The sequence below is a fragment of the Eurytemora carolleeae genome, unplaced genomic scaffold, assembly GCF_000591075.1.
Source record: "Eurytemora carolleeae unplaced genomic scaffold, Eaff_2.0 scaffold558, whole genome shotgun sequence".
Classification (NCBI taxonomy): Eukaryota; Metazoa; Arthropoda; class Copepoda; order Calanoida; family Temoridae; genus Eurytemora; species Eurytemora carolleeae.
This window is the reverse complement of record NW_019396494.1, coordinates 4,581-25,858: the sequence shown is the minus strand read 5'-3', so window position 1 is coordinate 25,858 and position 21,278 is coordinate 4,581. Positions and strand designations below refer to the sequence as shown.

Genomic DNA, 21,278 nt, shown 5'->3' with positions numbered 1-21,278 from the left:
CTGAACAATATATATCAGTCTTAATATTCAGTTTATTCATTTATTCATATATTTACAATACATAGACTTAATATTCAGTTTATTCATTTATCCTTATATTTACAATACATAGCCTTAATATTCAGTTTATTCATTAATCTATATATTTACAATACATAGCCTTAATATTTAGTTTATTCATTTATATATATATACTAGCCTTAGAGGGCGCTTCGCGCCCATCTAAATTAATTGTGAACATATGCAGTTCTCTTTGTGTACATCGTAAAACAAAATTTAATGAAGATCGAATTTTGATGGAGACAAATATTTACAATACTAGCCTTAATATTTAGTTTATTCATTAATCCATACATCTAGATATTTCATTTATCCTTTTGTTATTCATTTATTCATTACCTAGTTCTCCTTTTAAAGCCTTTTCAACAAGATAAGAGAAGTTTTTCTTGATCAGCACATCATTCTCACTGCATTATTATTATTATTATGATTATCATTATTATTATTATTATTATTATTATTATTATTATTATTATCTATATAATAAAGCAAGACATTCTTATATAATTTATATGTTGCATGCGTATAGCCGTTATTATTATTATTATTATTATTATCATTATCAATATTACTAAGGTTATTTTTTTTAAAAAAAAATATACAAACCTTGATTTTCCAAACCAAATCTCCATAGCATCCTGGAGAGAGGCAGGAAAATAATATTCTAAAACCTTGTAAAAAAACAGGTAAAAAATCTTAAATCTTTTTATGGAAATTTCATACTAAATTTAAATTGAAACCCCATCTTTGCAAATGTAAAAATTTTAAAAAGTGATAGTTCAAAAAACGTTTAAAAAATTATTTCATCTCTTTTAACAAAGCTTGATTTAAAATTGTTTTTGACCTGTTCAATAATATTTTGGGCTGCCAGAATTATTTTAACTGAAAAGGCTAAGATTCACTGCAAACTTAGGTTCACGGTACGTGCCGACTTTTAAGCAGAAAAAGCAAGCTGTAAAGTGTACACCATTACAGTATACACATAGACTACATCAGGCAAAACTAAACAGTAAACCATTAATGAAACATCCCCTTTTAAAGTTTTTGTGAAATTTATGTGGATGGGGCACTAAGCTCATCTAATTTAAGTTCTTATGATTTTCGGTGGGCTGTTAGGGCTGTTAGCTAATATAAAAAAGTCCAAAAATAAATAACCCAAATATTTATTGAGTATTGACTCTAAGTTTACCTCTCTAGCCTCGGGTCTAATTCTGATTCTCATTTTATCCAGTAAACTCCGGTTCTCAACCAACATTTCCCGAAGAGATTTTACTCCGGTTCTACTGTTCAATCCAGCATCCTAAACCACAATGGGTGAAAGGTTTATAAGTTTTTCTTTCCTCAGGAAATTTAAAATGTCTTAATTCACAAATTTTTATTATTTTAAAATGTATTATTTTACAGCAATGTTTAAAACCTAACCTACATAAAAAAATTCGTTTATTTCATTTAACCTAATAATATTGAAATTTAAGCAAATCCTTATTGCTACCAGAAAGTAACATAGAAGTAACAAAAACTCTCAAGTCATTTGTACATTTGATAATTTTCTGAGTTTAACCTAACTATTGTTTTCTGGGATGTGAAAAGATTATTTACATACAGTCGTCGTATATATCAATATAATGAAGACGAATCTAAATATTTCAAACAGCAGAGACGCATAAACATAAGAAAGAATAAGAAGTTGTCAATTAACCGCTTCTCTTTGTTTACTTGTAAACTTGTAATTTGAAAAACGCTTGTCTGAGATCAAAGCACTATTACTAAATAGTCGTTTTCATTGTATTGTATAGTCGTCCACTTTATTTATCGCACAAAAACTCTAACCTTTTTCATCACAACCATTTCAGTGTTACCTGCATAACTTCATAGAGTAGAAGAGCATTCTCAAATGTGTTCGTTCCACCTTCGGGGATTTTCAGCCCGAACTTGTTGTATTCCTCCTGAACATTATATTTCTATTTATATAAAGTAGTAATCTCTGTTGTATTCCTCCTGAACAATATATATCTATTTATATAAAGTAGTAATCTCTGTTATATTCCTCCTGAACAATATATATCTATTTATATAAAGTAGTAATCTCTGTTGTATTCCTCCTGAACAATATATATCTTTTTATATAAAGTAGTAATCTCTGTTATATGCCTCCTGAACAATATATATCTATTTATATAGAGTAGAAATATCTGTTGTATTCCTCCTGAACAATATATATCTATTTATATAAAGTAGTAATCTCTGTTGTATTCCTCCTGAACAATATATATCTATTTATATAAAGTAATAATCTCTGTTGTATTCCTCCTGAACAATATGTATCTATTTATATAAAGTTGTAATCTCTGTTGTATTCCTCCTGAACAATATATATCTATTTATATAAAGTAGTAATCTCTGTTGTATTCCTCCTGAACAATATATTTCTTTTTATATAAAGTAGTAATCTCTGTTGTATTCCTCATGAACAATATATATCTATTTATATAAAGTAGTAATATCTGTTGTATTCCTCCTGAGCAATATATTTCTATTTATATAAAGTAGTAATCTCTGTTGTATTCCTCCTGAACAATATATATCTATTTATATAAAGTTGTAATCTCTGTTGTATTCCTCCTGAACAATATATTTCTTTTTATATAAAGTAGTAATCTCTGTTATATTCCTCCTGAACAATATATATCTATTTATATAGAGTAGAAATATCTGTTGTATTCCTCCTGAACAATATATATCTATTTATAAAAAAGTAGTAGTGTCATGGCTTGGTTTAAAAGTACTTAATTAGTGGAGTAAGTTGACTTTCATTGAAAAATCTTAGTTTTCTGGCATTTTCAAGCTAGTTTTACGTAACAATGTGAGGTATGTATTTATGACAGACTTTTGTGACATACACACTGATATACCTTCCTCAATGAGTGTTATAATTATGGGTTTCATCATAAGCGCGTCCTTTCTTTTGGAAAAGAGAATATTGCTTATATGAGAAATCAAAGAAGGCATTCTTTGTTAACGAATTTATGATTGTTCAAATTTCTAAAAGATTTGGTTATAACTGCGTTCTCTTAACAATGTGTTCTTTGACGGGATATTCCGTTCGTTATTTAGAAAAGATATCGTTACAAAATAACAGTGCTTAGACCTATCTTGAACTCAAGTCTAATGTTGTTAATTTTTAATGAACGTTTTAAGATTTTAAAACTGTATTCTGTTAAAGTTTACTTAAATTAAACTTTTCAATATTTTATCCTAATGGAAAACGATCCAAAGCGATCGTTATAACTCGTTCGTTTTTGGATCATTTTTTTCTTTTAGAGTCAAAATTTGGCATGGTGCGTAAGAAAAGCAAATGTTTACAATAAACAGTTTTAAAAACATTTGCTTTCCTTACACCAAATTTTGACCCCAAAAGAAAATACAGCGGCGAAAAACGAACTAACTTAATGTTTTATCACTTTCAGTCAATAACACTAAAAGAAAACTGACCATTCTGCGAATCAGGAGTCACCGGAGGTTATTTTGTAGGGCTCATGGTTACTCTGCACCCCCTCCCTCACTAACCTTAAACTGCTTGTCATTCTCCTGAAGTTGTCCAAGGAAGTAATCAATAAACTCCTTTGTAGAGAGCTTCCCGTCCTTGTTGACATCAATCTCGTCGAACTTCTTCTTAACAGACTCATAACTTTCCGGCAGATTCAACTTATTCACTGAAGTTATATTTGAATGGAACTAACTCTAATTTTATAATTCTTATATCTTTGCGAACTGATGGTGTAAACCTTCCATATTACAAACTGTCCGTTTGATTTAACAGACCTCATAAATCGAAATATCTAAGATCTACAAACATTATTTTGCAAAGATAAATGGATTAGAAAATTGGAATTTGTGATAAGTCTTTATTATGCTGTCAATGTATTGTTTAACAAAACCGTAAATTTATTAATGTATATTATGGGCAAACATTGCTGAAAGAGTTGAGAACTAAACTACAATAAAGACATCTTTAAAAGAAAAACTTCGGCAATAACTAAATCCTTCAAAAAATTATGAATTTCAGTTTGGGCCAACTCTTCTTCATCATTTTAAGCTTTTGTCCCTTAGGAGTTCCCTCAGCTTTTTCAAGATTTATTTTTTTAAGAATTTACCTTTCTATTGGATGGATATATTTTGATGTTTGGTTATGATTGGCAAAGAAAAAACTGTATAAAAAGTGAGAAACTATCGATATTTTAGGAGAACAAAACAAAATACACGCAAATACTGATGATAAAAAGGAAATCAATGGAATCTTTATTTAGAAAGCACTTGAACGTTTCAATAGCTTTATAGATACAAATGAAGATTACGTTAATAACATTTAAATATCAGTATTTCCATTAAACCTGCTAGATTGTAGAATTCTGCAATACTCATTTGTCTATTCATATCTCTATCAGTAGCTCTGTATATCTTCAACAGTAGTTCTCTTCGTTTCTCATACTTCTCTTCTAAACAGTCAATTTCATTAATTTTGTAAATAACTTTTTTATGAAATAATTCTGTAAGAAACATTGTTGTTTTTAAAACTATAAGGGAATGTTATTTAAATTGTACTTTCTAATTCAGTTAAAAACAATGATTTACCATTAAAAAAACATATCTCATAACACCTCAATTGCTTAGATTGAACTCACTAGAACTATAAAAGGGGATGGTTTATTTGAGTCTCGTTTTGTCATTACGGAAATATTGGATTGAAACAAAAATTTGACTGATCTATCTAAAGCAAAGGATTTGAGTTTTTGCCACAAACTCTGAATTTTATAATCCCTATATCTTTGGAACCCAATGTCGTAAATCTTTGATATTTCAAACTTATATTATTTGATCTAACATAATTCATAGTTTGAAATATCTAAGGTCTACGACATTGGAATCCAAAGATATAACGTTTAGAAAAGCAGAGTTTGTGGCAAAGACTCTATTCCTTTTTTGATTAATATTAATATTTTGTTCTGCTTATCCTCCTGAATGGGACACAACTTTGAAGACGTAATTCAAACGAATCCCATTTTAAGAGAGGCAGTTACCTGTAAACCAACAATAAGGAAAATATTGTTATTATTCTATGATAAATACGCACGTCATTTTAACAAAGAAATCAGTTTTCAAAGAGAAAAAAAAGAAATTTCATTTATTCCTGAATAGGCAAAAGGTTACAGGTCGCAGCTGTTAATTGGACAAGCAACTTTATAAATAAAAGGGTCACTCAAAATTACGTCCAAAGTCTCTTTAAGTTGTTTAAACCTATAGAAAATTTGTATTTAAATAAATTGAAAACCTACCAAGTACCACTGCAGAGTCCTTCACTGAATCAGCGGCCTTGGAGAGTTTTTCAAGCTTTAAACATGCTGCTTCAAGATCAAACATATGCTTATCCGTCTCACCAGGTGGTAATATCATCCTAAAAGTAAACATGCTGCTTCAAGATCAAACATATGCTTATCCGTCTCACCAGGTGGTAATATCATCCTTAAAGGGACTGTCGACGTAATTTCAAGTGACATTCCTTTTATATAGTTTATATCCTTTAAATCTTTTGCTAATAAACAATAAGGAAGATATAGTCTTTTTTTGATTTGGAAAATTTAAAATATCCTTCTTTGCCAATTGAACATAATCAATTTTTATAGAAAAACAAGTTTCTTAGTAATTTTTTCCTCTGACAAAGGTTTAAAGTGTACAGCTAGATGTGTACAGCTAGTTGTGTACAGCTAGATGTGTACAGCTAGATGTGTACAGCTAGTTGTGTACAGCTAGTTGTGTACAGCTAGATGTGTACAGCTAGTTGTGTACAGCTAGTTGTGAATCGGGCGTTCTCATTCTTAAATTGAGTCACTTGAAACTACGCCTCTAACACTAAATGCACTATGATAAATAAAATAATTTGGTTCAAACCAAATATTTTAAGATTTAAAGTACAAAAACCCCTTTTTACCACAGATCAGGTAGTCAGAGATGGATCATTGACGCGGACCGCCCTGCAGGAGATTATCTAAACAGTCCAGTGGTTCCTGGGAGGAAGCTTGGCTAGAACTTAGTAAGAGTAATTATTAAAATACAAATATTTTCGTTCGCCCATAAATTACATAAACGTTGTCGGCACGTATAAACTTGTCAGACGTATGGACGCGCCAACCCTGCATGTATATCTAACTGAACCTGATCTGTGCGTTTAACTCACTAAATGTAAATTTTTGTTATTCGCTATTTATACTTATTTGTTGGGCTATGTATTTTGAATATTTAAGTATATAAGGAATTTTACGGTGTTAAACTGAAAATATTCCAGTACAGCCAGCTGTACAGGCGCTTATACAGGATTTAAGCCATGGGAGGGCAAGTTATCGAGCGAAGCGAGACATTTTTTCTCTCATCCCCTTAATGGCGATTTTTGCCCCCCCCCTGGCCTTAAAAATGCGATTATTTTATATTAAGTCTACAACATGTCCCCTATGTAGCCCATTGTAGTCCCGATTCAAGTTCTTTATATTATAATGTTTTCCTTTGTATAGTTCTGTAAAATTACTCTCTGAAGTCCTGAGTATTCTCCTGAAGACTATCATTAGTTCTACGTCCTCTTTTTTTCTCTCCAACCGCTCCTCTCCTAATGTTATCTGCCCTTGGCCTTAATGGGGGTTGCTAGAAGACATGCCAAACCCTTGCATTATAGCTATAATAGCTATACTTGTTTATAACGTTGGGGCGGGGGCGACTTTAGATGAAAGTGAAATACTAAAGTAAATAAAAAAATTAAAAATGGCGGGAAGCGGCAAGAAAATTTTCAGCTTCTTGTTAAGGAGGCCCCTTTGCCGATGGGTGCAATTGATCATTTTTTACCTACTACACCTGAGTTTAACCTTTGTCCATGAATCCCGGAGGGGGGTGGGTAAGAGGACTATTGCCCCCCCTGTATATGTGCCTGCATCTGTAGTTAGTTTTACGTGCTGTGCAATCGTAAATCAAGCCAATCAGGAGAGGCCCAAGTTCGAATAAAACTTTGGTCTTTGAAATTAAAAAACCTTATTTTATAAAATTTTATAACATAGTCTTGAAAGAAATATTCTTTTTGTTGCGCAAAAACGAAACGATATCTTTTAAAAGTATAAAGTATTGAATATTAAAACTTGAATTAAGTACATAGCACACCAACCTTAAGGACTCAGCAGTAGAGTACAAATATTCTAAATTAGTCCCACTTGCACCAACAGCCTAGATAATAGATATATACAATGAGAACCAGAAATCTTTGAAATTGGAAGACGACTTTTAGACACAAATCAGTCCTATGAACATGATACATAGTTATTGTGTAGTGTAAACAGACCCGATTGACTTAATAAGTGATTAATAATATTCTTGTTAAGCTATTTGCACTGTAAAAACATCAAATTCACGTATGTACAATGTCGTCTTCCAATCTTAAAGTTTTCTGGTTCTCACTGAACTTTATAGTTATAAATAGCTTCTATTCAGCAGAAAAAAATATAACCTTTTTCTAAATCCTCTTAAACTCAATTGGAAAAATAACATTTAGTTAAAAGTTGTATTCTCACAAGTTCACTTGATTAAGGATGAACTATAGGAATACTTTACACATTTTCAGTGTTTTCCCTCTATAATGATTTATTTCATGCCTAAGTGTTCCCAATAAACATTAATAAACCTAGAACTTTCTCACGATTAAAAAAATGTGAATAGCCTACACATCATTTTTCTCCCTTCCCCACCCTTTTCCATCCTTTTCTATCCTTTTCCAACCATATCTACCCATCTCACACTTCGCAACCCTTCTCAACCGTTCTCACCCGTTCTTCACTTCAACCCTTCTCCACACTTTCAAGTCCTTTTCCATCCTTTTTCACCCTACTCTATTGTTTGTCAACCCTTCTTTACTCTTATTCTTCTCCAACCTTCCCCACCCTCGTTTTTATGGGGTGCCCAGAATATTTTCAAATGGAAGAGTGAATTTGTTGTACCTGAACAATATGCTGCGCTAGTTCGTCAATGGTTCCAGGCATATAGTTAGGACTATTTTTATCTCCCAGGAAGAGAGTCACAATAATCTATGCAACAAAAAAATTGGATAAATTATTTTTGTTTGTAAGATTTAGATTTGTTCTGCATCATATAAAGAAGGTATTAGACTCTTTATATTTTAACTGAGATAAAACTATTGTATTGCATTGACTGGAATTATGTGGACCCTTGCATGCATTAATTTTTAAACTAACCTTCTCTGGAACATTATTAATGTTAGGATCGAATGGAACAAACTCTGTGTCCTCTACTCCATATCCTCCTCTCTCCCTAGAGGGTTAAAAACAAAAAATTAGAGAGATTCAAACAAACTTTTCATTTGTGTACTTTTTTGCATTTCACGATCTTTCCTTTTTGAACGGAATTTTTTTCCTTTTTAAATATATGTCAACATCGTCTTTTTATGAATGAAGGGATTCTTAACGTAAATTCGTGTGATATTTAAACAGTTTCTTGTCAGAATCACAATTTGATAACCTTTTAAACCTCTGTAGGAGAAAAAATCTGATATTTTTTATATTCAAGGTAGGAATTTGACAGAATTCAGCTTCTATTAAGAAAGAGAAACGACCATGTATGATGTCTTCCTAATTGTTACAAAAATACAAGTTTTTAGTGTCCCGTTGTTAATCCGCGGAAATATTAAAATATGTACTTTTTAGAATTTTTATTAATTATTTTGGAATTTATCCTCCCTGTATCCAACCTTAGCCTCAAGAACCCTTTCCCAGTAATCCTAAAATATTACTGCAAAATTGATGATAATAATAATGATAATGATAATTATAATAATAATTATAATAATAATAATAATAATAATAATAATAATAATAATAATAATTATAATAATAATAATAATAATAATAATAATAATAATAGAACCTGAGATATTTCATAAGATACCCCCCATACTCTTTCTTTCATATTCTTAGACCTGTTGTAAAAAAAAACTTAATCTTATTACACGGAAATTAGACGCGCCGAACACCAGTCATGGAATAGTATGCTTAGCGTCATTGAGCTAATGAGAGCTGGTGTAACACACTCTCCACCCCACCCCATGCTTCCTCTCATAGTTCTCCTGGACTCCTCATAACATTTTTGGCAACCTAGCGTGAATATACTATTCCAGTCTCTAGACCATGGTGGGTGAAGATTTATAGAAAGTCACGCAAGGTTGTCCAAAATAAGTACGGATGCAACCCCTGATACCTCTGAAAGTCACTCATGGTGTACATCTGGATGAGGCGACTTCACACAGAGCGGCGGGCGGAGCTGGAACCAGGTCAATGAGTCTGCAGACGACATCCTGGAGCAACGCAGCATGACAGTGAATAAACTTGGTTTGCAAAATGGTTTTGTTTTCAAACTTAGTCTCGGCTTGGATGAACCAAACCTCTGGAGATTTGATCCAAAGGGTCGGAAGCTTCACCGAAACCTTCGTCAAAGGGACTACTGACGGAATCACGTCACTTCCCTCTTCTTCCGGGATCTCGTCAGTCGCTAATTAAAATAGCCGGATTTGAACTGAAACTGGCTCTCAAAATCTCCAGTTTGTGTCTGAAAAACGCAGGGACCCGGTTGAAACCGATTTTGGGTATGTTAGCAAGAGAGACAGCAACAAAATCACGTCGGGGTCACCAAAATGTAGTGATGCTAAATAACGAGAGTTTAAACAAACTGACTAACTTACAACATGGATCTAAAAAAAACTTTATTTTATATTTGGTATGGTTTGCTTGAACCGGAAACGGAAGACAACTTTCTAGCTCCTCCACAACCCAATCTTTCTTTTCTTTTGTCAACATGTTGCAAAAGAATTCAAGATTTTACAGATAAATGTCGTCGTCTTAGAAATAAAAAGTTTTGGATATTATTTAGGAAGGAAAGAAATGACAAAATTAAAGAAATAATAATGACAGGTATTCAATTAACAAAGAATATCTACATTGTACATTTCTCATTGAATATATAAACTAAAATGTCGTCTTCCTCATAAAATTTTTCAAACATAATGTCGTGTTCCTACTTGAAAATGGCGGCAGTTCTAGACTCCTGACCAGGTACTCCTCTATGTACCTCATCAGCCCACTCCATAGTTCGGGTATACCCCTCAACATACCTGCAGTTACATTATTATTAGATATAATATACCCCTCAACATACCTGCAGTTATTATTAATTTACCCCTCAAAATACCTGCAGTTATATTATTATTAGATATAATTTACCCCTTAACATACCGGCAGTTATTATTAATTTACCCCTCAACATACCTGGATTTTAAATCGATAAAATTATCATTATTATTACTATTTTTATCATTATTTTTATTCTTATTTTTATTATTATTATTTTATTTTATTATTACCCAATAATTTTTCTGATTGTAGGGAAATCAATTTTCCACATGAGGCTACCGTATCCAAATATCCAAACACCCATTTTTATTTCTTAAAAAACATTTTACCTTTAGAGAGTACGAATATTTTCTGCTATTTTTGCTGTTTTCTGTCGTTTTTTATACTTAGCTTTTTTCAAGTCTTATAACGTCATTTATTAAAGTCTCATATTTTGCAGGTACGTATCTTGAAGTTTTAAAAATTGAAGAAATTTATTTTTTTGTTGGTTAATTTTGAATATTCTAAAAATGTCGCTAAAAAGTTCAATGGATGTTATTAAATCTGCCCAATACCATATTCTGAATTATTAATGAACGTACCATCTCAAATCAATTTAAAATTTTTAGGTCTTACTTTGCTCAAAAGCCAGAAATATCCCAAAAATAATTCATAATTCATAAATGAATGGAGTCTTTGCCACAAACTCTGATTTTCTAATGCCAAATATTTGCAACTCAATGTCGTAGATCTTAAATATTTCAAACTATTAATTCTGTTATATGAAATAATCTAGGTTCGAAAAATTAAAAGTTTACAGGTTGTAAAAAAGAGGGATTGGCAAATTTGAGTTTGTGACAAAGACTCAATTCCTTTGCTCTAAATTTGGTTGTTTGTATAATACATTTACTTTGATTAATTCTACCTTTGGAATTTATATTTTTAAATATTTAATTTATTTTAACTATTATGCAATTACTTCTATAATAGTTTAGAATCAATGAAAGCATAAATTATCACAATTTATATTCATATGTCTAGAATTAATCCAGTTACAATCATAATCATGCAGCTATATATAAGCGTATAAAATATTTTTATACTGTAAACCTACTGGTATTTCTATTGATAAACATGACAAACTTTCTTTTTTCTTTTTACCCTTTACGTATACAATTTAACTTTGCTCTATGCTCTCTGATACATGTTTTCTCAATGTGTTATACAGTTCAACTTTGCTCTATGCTCTCTGATACACGTTTTCTTAATGTGTTATACAGTTCAACTTTGCTCTATGCTCTCTGATACACGTTTTCTCAATGTGTTATACAGTTTAACTTTGCTCTATGCTCTCTGATACACGTTTTCTCAATGTGTTATACAGTTTAATTTTATCTATGCTATACAGTTTAACTTTGCTCTATGCTATACAGTTCAACTTTGCTTTATTTCATACAGTTTAACTTTGCTCTATGTTATACAGTTTAACTTTGCTCTATGCTATACAGATTACTTTGCTCTATGTTATACAGTTTAACTCTGCTCTATGCTATACAGTTCAACTTTGCTTTATGCTATACAGTTTAACTTTGCTCTATGCTATACAGTTTAATTTTCTCTCTGCTACACAGTTTAACTTTGTTCTATGCTATACAGTTTAACTTTGCTTTATGCTATACAGTTTAACTTTGTTCTATGCTATATAGTTTAACTTTGCTCTATGCTATACAGTTTATCTTTTCTCTAAGCTATACAGTTTAACTTTTCTCTTTTCTATATACACTTTAATTATGTCTGAATGCCACACCATTTAACAGTATTTAAAGTATAGATGGTATACATGATAAGAATGCATTCGATTCTTATCAAACACCGCCCTTCCGAGCTCACAGAACAACAATTTGGCATAAGAACTTTATTTATGTTTAAAATGGAATTTTACCAAACAAAATATATGTCAATTACATAATATAATATCATTTGTACGATTTCATTTTACAATGACTTTGGTTTATACACTTTGATGATGCAAAATATTCGAAATATTAATTTTTTTAACCCTGCTAGCAACAACACATCTCTGTGACTCTCTCTCTCCTAGCCTGATACCAGCTGACCCAGCTAGCTGTTGCTATGGCGGGGAGTTTAAAACACAAACAATGAGAATTACACATAAACTCTTGGAGTTGTATAGGGAAGGAGTGGATCTAGGACTGGATATCAAGCTTAACCTGTGGACTAAAGATGGAGAAGAATTTTTCTCATTTTCTAGAGTTTCTCGACCCGTCAACAGGAGAAGGAGAAGAAACAGAGGTGTGATGTCAACTCTGAAGGAAGTGAGACTACCCCAGCAAGAAGTGCAGTCTCCCCTGAAGGAAGTGCGGTCCCCTCTGAAGGAAGTGCAGTCACCCCTGAAGGAAGTGTGGTCCCCCCTGAAGGAAGTGCGGTCCCCCCTGAAGGAAGTGCGGTNTCCACGTTCCAGTTCCAAGTTCTAGGTTCTAGGTTTTAGGTTCCAGGTTCCATGTATTATGTTCTACGTTCCAGGTTCCAGGTTCCATGTTTTAGGTTCTAGGTTCCAGGTTCCAGAGTTTAGGTTCCAGATTTCAGTTTCTAGGTTCCAGGTTCCAGGTTCTAGGTTCCAGGTTCCAGGTTCCAGGTTCTAGGTTCCAGGCTCTAGGTTCCAGGCTTTACGTTCTAGGTTTTAGGTTCTTGGTTCCAGATTCCAGGTTGCAAGTTCAGGGTTCCAGGGTCCAGGTTCCAGGTTGTAAGTTCTAGGTTCTATGTTCTAGGTTTTAGGTTCTAGGTTCCAGGTTCCATGTTCCAATTCCAAGTTCTAGGTTCTGGGTTCTAGGTTTTAGGTTCCAGGTTCCATGGTTCTGGGTTCCAGGTTCCAGGTTTTAGGTTCCAGGTTTTAGGTTCCAGATTCCAGGTTCTAGGTTCCAGGTTCCAGGTTCCAGGTTTCAGGTTCTAGGTTCTAGGTTCCACGTTCAGGGTTCCAGGTTTCAGGTTCCTGGTACCTGGAACCTGGTACCCGGTTCTAGGTTAGAGGTTTCATGAGTACCGGGTCCTGGTTTCCAGGTTCCAGGTTCCACATTTACTAAGTTAACGATGGTGCATTGTTGACTACGTTGGAGAGAATTTAAATACGTCCTATGGAAAAATGTATATTTGAAATATGGATACGTACCATAGAAACATAAAAAACTGAAATATTGATTCGATTAATTATAGAAACATAAGAAATTGAAATATGAATACGTCCTGTGGAAATATAAAATCCTGAAATATGGATTCGTCAAATGGAAACATAGAAAAACTGAAATATGAATACGTCCAAACAAAACATAAAAAAAATCTTAACATTCATAAAAAAACTAAAATGCTGATTCGTCCAATAGAAACATAGAAAATCGAAGTATTGAATATTGATCCATCCTAAGAAATCTAAATAATTGTGCAAATATCAGAATTTTTTTCTTGGAAAATTCCGTGCAAATTTTTGCTAATTACTCAAGCTTTAATTAAGCGCTGTATCACAAACAAACAAAACTAAAACTGACATGAAATCAGAAGGCAACATGCCTGAGGAATATTTGTGAACATTGTGAACTAATCTGAATCATTGCCACTTGTTGAACTAAATTGTCTGCAAAAAAAAATTTATTAAACACTCTACTCTCATTTACATATATTATATATTTACATATGCATTGCACGGTGTTACTTCTAAATCCTTAACATTTTACGCACTAGCGTAACAAAGAGAATATTTAATTGACAATTTAATATATTGAATTAAAAATGCTTTCTTCAATTTTATAAGTAAATTCATGCATTTTTGTATAGATATATTTGAAAGCATACACAAGGTGAAACAAAAACGGAATTCAGTTTCTGGTTGATATAAAAATATGAATTATAATATTAAACATATTTAACACCCACAAAGGATGAGAGTTTAATACCGACCTCAAACTCGTTAAATATAGCAATTTAATGGTGAACGTTGTTTTCTATCAATAGTACACTTGCTAGAGATGAAACAGCAATAAATAAGTTTCCAGCTGCAGAAAACCGAACAAATTATAGTCGTCTCTGAAGTCTCATACTTTGTGGGTAACCCTGTAACCCGTACACACAAATACTGAGGCTTAATTAATTTCCATGTTTCTTTTTAGCCTCTCTGCCCCTCCTTTTCTAATCATGATTATACTAACTTTCTCTTCTGTCTGTGTGTAAACAATACATGTACATATATATACAATAAAGTGAATATTCACGGTTTCACACTTGGTTGATTCCCCGGTGCATATTGCTAGTTTCCCCTCATCGCGTAATTTGGTAAATATCGAACAAACTTTTCACAAGGTTTACACACAAACATACATAAACTTCATGTCTACTAGCACTTAAAGGGACTGTAGACGATATATTTTATGTGACAGTTATTTTAAAGAGCACTTTAAACATTTGTATCAAGGATGAACATGAGATATCATTATTTTTCAGCCAGAAAATTGATTATTTTTGATTAAGGTTTCTTCAAAGAAGACTAACGAATTTATGCCTGATAGACAATGATTTAATTACGTTTCAGAAAGAAAACTTTACTTGGAACCTTGTAGCCCTCCTCTCCTCGCGCCATTTTTCTAAATTTAACCCTAATAGCACTAACCATTGCAAAACTTTAACTTTTTAATCCCACCCTTTCTAAAACTTGAACCTTTAAGCCCACCCATTCCCAAACTTAACCCCTTTACGGCTGACCATTTCCAAACTTTAGCTTTTTAAGCCCATCCTTTCCCAAACTTAAACCTTTTAAGCTCAACCATTTACAAACTTGAACTCTTGAAGCCCACCCATTCCTAATCTTGAACCCTTTAAGCCAGCTCATTCCCAAACTTTAACCCTTTAAACTCACCCATTCCCAAACTTTAACCCTTTAAACTCACCCATTCCCAAACTTTAACCCTTTAAACTCACCCATTTCCAAACTTTAATCCTTTATGCACACCCATTTCCAATCTTGAATCTTTTAAGCCAGCCCATTCCCCAACACCCATTTCCAAATTTTAACCCTTCAAACCCACCCATTTCCAAACTTAAAAACTTTAAGCTCTCCCATTTCGAAACTTTAACCCTTTAAGCCCACCCATTTCCAAACTTTAACCCTTTAAGCCCACCCATTTCCAAACTTTAACACTTTAGGCCCACCCATTTCCAAACTTTAACCCTGTAAGCCCACTCATTTCCAAACTTTAAAACTTTAAGCCAGGGCGGAAACGTCATGTGTGTGTGTCTGTACCAAAAGAGTGTGTGTAAGGAATATCGAACTTGTCTGCAAAGCAGTGCGACTGGCTTTCTCATGCCAGACGAGCGCCATTTCCTTTCCCTTTATTCCTATTCCCTGTTTTAAGCCCACCCATTCCCAAACTTTCACCCTCTAAGGCCACCCATTCTCAAACTTTAACCCTTTCAGTCCGCTACTTCAAAAAAGGACACAGAATATAAGAATGGTGGTAAAGGAACTGAGTTTTTTTTCCCATAAAATCAATTATTCTCATGCCTATATCTTCGTAATCTAAAAATGTAAAACTTTGACATTTTAAACTTAGATTATTTTATAAAACAGAATTCATAGTTTGAAATATCTAAGGTCTACAACATTGGGTTGCTCAAATATAGGGATTAGAAAATTGGAGCTTGTGGAAAAATTCCTTTGAATCAGAACTTTAACTTGAAAAATATTTTTTATGCATGCTTTTTGAAATTCGAAAGTTACATCTTTCATTTTCTATCGTATCTTCCTTAATTGTATTTAATCATGTCTGTTAACTTATGTCTAAATGTCTTTAAAACAAATCAATCCGTAATCAAATGAATATGATTATAATCATTTCAGATTATTCAGAAGGCGAGAGCATACCCATGTATGTATGCATAGCAAAATTATAAAAAATAAAGAGTAAAAACAAATATTGCAAAATATTTTTGCTTCATATCAAAAAACCTTTGGGTTAATAAACAATTGCCTTAAAAAAAAAGATTTTGCAAGAGGGTGACCCTTAGCAGTATCAGTAAGTTGAAAATAAACTAATTAAGAAAATTGGTCGAGTTTGTTTCTGTACATGGCACAATAGAACTATTTAAATCATATTTTGAAATAACGACCACTGTCCGGTTCCTCAGTTTTATGGGTCTGAAAAGTTGCACCTGAACAGATTTAAAGACTACTTTTGCAAAAATGACCCAAGTCTATTATCACTAAACTATAACTACCCTGTAAAATAAGAAATGGTGGGATTAGAAGTAATTTTAAAACCAATCTACATGTTTCTTATAAACAGAGAAATTAAAAATTGTTCTGCTCTGAAACCTCTTCTCTACTCTGAACCCCCTTTTATACTCTGAAACCCAATTCTCTATACTCTGAAATCTCTTCTCTTTACTCGCCCCTTCTCTACTCTGAAACCCCTTCTTTTCTCGAAACCCGATCTCTACTCTGAAACCCAATTCTATATGCTCTGAAATCTCTTCTTTCTACTCATAAACCCCTTCTCTACTCTGAACCCCCTTCTATACTCTGAAACCCAATTCTCTATACTCTGAAATCTCTTCTCTATACTCATAAACCCCTTCTCTACTCTGAACCCCCTTCTATACTCTGAAACCCAATTATCTACACCCTGAAATCTCTTCTCTAAACTCATAAACCCCTTCTCTACTCTGAAACCCCTTCTTTTCTCGAAACCCGATCTCTACTCTGACACTCAATTCTCTATATTCTGAAATCTCTTCTTTCTACTCTGAACCCCCTTCTTCTTCTTTTGGCCCAAAATATGACTTCAAATAGTCCAATGAACATGAAAAATATCAATTGTGCAATGTAAACAGACTAATTTAACTTAATAAGTGATTATAAAAGTTACTAGTAAAACTATTTGCTTTGTAACAATGTCAAATACACTTAATTTTGCCTTATTATCATCTTCCTATTCCAATGTTTTCTGGTTATCACTGTACTCTGAAACCTTTGATCTACTCTGAAACCTCTGCTTTATTCTGAAACCTCCACTCTACTCTTAAAACTCTGGTTGAAAAGTAACTAAAATAAATATCTGTTAAACAACTATGCTTCTATGTTTTTATGCACTATAGTCTAAATGCTAGTTTTGTAAATTGGTTTTATAACCTTGTCAACCATTAACATTAAGACCCCCCCCCCTCTATGTAATGTCGTCTTCAACTTAAAGGCTCCTCTTTGAGACGAGAAACCAAACCAAATAATTTCAGCCCGCTTTTCTTCTTTGTTCTCCGACAACGGAGTATAAACGTTTATTAATTGTGAACCATTTCAAAGTTAAACAAGAATATTTTCATTTAAAGAATTAGTGACCTTCATCAACATTTAATTGTTAATCTTTTCAGAAGTTTTAATGTATAAAAAGCGTCTTCGGACTTTTCGACTGTTAACCCACAAATAAGCAAATAGATCGTAAGAATCTTTTCATTATAAATTTGTAAACCATTGTAATAATTATTTATCATTATTCATTTCATTTTTTTTTTAGGAAATAAAGAGTTTTCTGCATTATCGATTTTGATTTGAGGGTTATTCCTTGTCTATCTGTTCATCGTCAGAATCTTGTTCCTTAGCGACAACAAACCTTCGTTTTAACTCAAAATGATTCTTTAAATCTACTCCCCCCCCCCTCTACCCTCTCTCCTTCAGCTAAACCTATTTAATGTAATCACAACGAAACGAATAAAGGAGTAGATTGGGTTATTTCAACATTTTATTTCCTTTGCGTTCAATTTAATTCAATTAGTCAAATTTTTTATTTGTTTCGTGGAAAAGATATCAAGAAGTAATTGATACAATTTTCATTCAATTCTTTAACAATAAACAACTTAACAACTTAGTATAGAGTTGATCAAAATCTATTCGGGTGATTTTCAATATTTTGTTGATAAAACATTTATTGGTTTTAAAAGTATAGGTTTGAGGTATTTGGGATAATTTTACTATAGACTATCTCGACAAGGTGAAATATCATAAATTAATAGTCTTCGCAACAAACTCCAGTTTTCTAATCCCTATATTTCTCCAACCTGATGGTGTAAACCTTTGATATTTCAAACTTAGATTATTTGACAGAATTCATAGTTTTAATATCTAGGGTCTCTCCGACATATAAAAAGATATAAGAATTAAAAAAATTAGAGCCATTTCCTTATCAATAAATTTAATTCAGAGTTACCCATAAAGAATGAGATTTTCATAACGACCTAAAGATCCTTATATATGAAGAAATAAAGGTTTGATTAGTACATTGTGCTTTTAAAGCGTTTTGAAGATACATGAAATGATCTGGCAAAGATAGAAAAGCGTGCAAGAACAGGGCATCTAGGAATTTAAGAAAAAAGACTTAATACATTCCGTACAGTCGTCTCTGAAGTCTCATCCTTTGTGGATGACCCGATATTTACTAAACATTCCATAGTCCAGCAAATTAAAAGCAATTAGTATTTTTTGCATAAAGTTAGTTTAGATTTTAGATTTTAGAATTTAGAATGTATGAGTGAGTGCACATCATAATAAACATGACTGTCTGACGCAAAAATCAATCAGAATTGTGAAAAACTCTCTTTAAAAACGGAATCTAAAAAAGTGCTTCATAACTTTTTTCTTTAGGGCCACATCGTTAGGCATGATAAAATACTTCAAAGTCTTATTATTGATGCATAAGTGAGTAAATAAATAAGTAATTTATTTTTTACTTTAACAAAAAACAATTCTTTGTTTAAAAAGTAAACTTTGCAACATTAATATAATCATCATAAATATCATTTTATGTTTATCTTATAATTTTACAATTTTTACCGAATCTTAAATTTTAATTAATGCCATGCAATTAATAGATTTCAAGATTACAAACAGGTATTCCTCAGGATTATAATAAGTATAAAACCAATCTGTTCAAGATGGATTTACTGAAATCACAATGAAAAATCAAATAGTTTCATTAAGAAGTTAAAAAGTCAATGACTTTAAGTCATCCTTTTATATTAAATTTTAAGCTTAAATTACAAAGTAAAACGAATTTATAATATATCCATACTAAGCAGATAAATAATATAAAAAAATATGAAAACAGATTTTATTTTAAAAACTTAATGTACTAGTTCTGTAGAGCTATTTAGCCATATTGTTAAATAATCCCAACGCTCTTGACTGTTTAGTGTATTAAAGATGAAGCGTAATATTGAAACCATTGTTTGCGGCCTAAACTCCAGTGATTAACCATATAATCTTCACAATATTTTAATTGAAAATAAATAAGGTTATGCTGACTTCCCTTTAGCCACTAAACAGACAGAGAACTGAGAGAACTCGACAACAGGGCGTAAAATATATCGTCTTTGTTTCGTCTTCATTGGCAGAGCAGGTGTTAGTTTTATAACAAGGTGCGGCATTTGTATCAAAACGGAAACATGGAAACTAAACAGCTGAATCATATCATGGCGGCTGGGTTGACTGTCTTCTGTAAAATGATAATTTGGGCAATTTTGTACAAGCTTGATTTATAATTTAGAAGATAATTGAACTGGTCATGGTGGGTGCACGTGTATCAGGTGTATCGAAAAACTTAAATATTAATAGAACTTCCTTCCACAACCTCACATACCACCTCTATATAGTATATACCCTCCTTTATTTTAATAAGTTAATAAGTGTAATTGAACCGAACTATGGCCCACAAAGTCCCCCAATATTCCCCTCCCCCCCGAACCATCACCAACCAACCCTAAACTATAAATTAATATTTAGTTTAAAGCAATAAAGATAGTCCTTAGGGACTAGGTACTGTCAGAACATATAGGGAAAATAATGCGGGGAGGGGTGAATAATTTAAGGAACTAGAAATTCAAGGCGCTTCGCGCCCTTCTTTCTAGCCTTAGAGGGCGCTTCGCGCCCATCTTCTAAATTAATATTTAGTTTAAAGCAATAAAGATAGTCCTTAGGGACTAGGTACTGTCAGAACATATAGGGAAAATAATGCGAGGAGGGGTGAATAATTTAACGAAAGGAGGGGAAATTCCCCCACTAGGCTACTATCAGAACCTGTAATATGTTTTCAGGGGTGTATATTGTTAAGAATTAATCCCCTTCCCCCTCCCTGGGGGGGGGGAGATTTTAAGAGATCTTGGGGAAAAAATGAAAAATTGGAAATTTGTTTTATTACTCAAAACTTTATTTATTTGCCCCTAAAAATAGTTTATTTTTCCCAATTCACCAAATAAAACCCTAAAAATAACCATACCTAAATTCTGGGGGGGGAAAATGATTTTCAAAAGAGGGGAAGATTTTTCAGGGAAATATACATCCCTGCAATGTTTTCCAAAATAAAATTCCCTACATGATTGTTTTGACATGAAAAATAAATAAATAAAACAAATTAAATATTTTATAGAAAGTCCTAAATTACTTATTTCTTACTAAAGGTATAAGTATTAAGTATAGCTATGCTTATTATAAGGGTTACAATTGGACAATAAAAAAAATGACAATATAATTTCTTGAAAATGTAATATTCAATTTAACTTTACACCATTGCATCTATGTAAATACTTTGCTATTCTGTTTGTTTGTTTATATCCAATAAACATAAAAACGGCTGAACAATCTGGCCCTAATTTTGTGTATGACTTTACATGTCCCCAGAAAAGGTTTATAGGTGATCATAATTTAAAAATTTGCCTCCAACAAAATTCTATTTCCACTTTAAAAATCCAAGAAATGTTTTTATAAAATCGCAACTTTTTTGTTTTTGTTTTGCAATGAATAAAAGAAAAAAAATCACAATTGAAATGGCTAGATGGCCTGAAACCCTAGTAAAAATAAAAAGAAAACTTTAAAAAACTTAAAGAAAATAAAAATGTAAAAATTATTAAGAAAGAAAGAAAAAAGAGATAATTAAACTGTAAATATTTAAGTTTAAACGGAAT

General features: G+C 32.2%; 1 protein-coding gene across 1 annotated transcript; it reads right to left on the bottom strand.

Annotated features, from left to right (window-relative positions):
- Positions 1 to 336: 336 nt before the first annotated feature.
- Positions 337 to 10,597, bottom strand: LOC111704317 (uncharacterized). The gene is made up of 15 exons (XM_023476531.1): positions 10,520 to 10,597; positions 10,178 to 10,270; positions 9,031 to 9,082; positions 8,840 to 8,884; positions 8,343 to 8,414; positions 8,088 to 8,174; positions 7,262 to 7,320; positions 5,394 to 5,512; positions 4,452 to 4,556; positions 3,628 to 3,773; positions 1,920 to 2,006; positions 1,250 to 1,360; positions 667 to 731; positions 400 to 467; positions 337 to 356 (listed from the first exon to the last, which is right to left on the bottom strand). Exons 1-15 carry the CDS (start codon positions 10,591 to 10,593, stop codon positions 337 to 339), a joined length of 1,203 nt encoding a protein of 400 aa, XP_023332299.1. The 5' UTR covers positions 10,594 to 10,597.
- Between the last annotated feature and the right edge of the window lie 10,681 nt (positions 10,598 to 21,278).

Excerpts from the sequence above, each read along its gene's own strand:
- LOC111704317 (XM_023476531.1), bottom strand. The coding sequence starts at position 10,593 with ATGGGTGTTTGGATATTTGGATACGGTAGCCTCATGTGGAAAATTGAT. Across the intron at positions 8,415-8,839 it reads CTAAGGTTGGATACAGGGAG|AGAGGAGGATATGGAGTAGA; the intron begins GATAAATTCCAA and ends CCCTCTAGGGAG. Across the intron at positions 5,513-7,261 it reads TCTACTGCTGAGTCCTTAAG|GATGATATTACCACCTGGTG; the intron begins GTTGGTGTGCTA and ends GTTTACTTTTAG.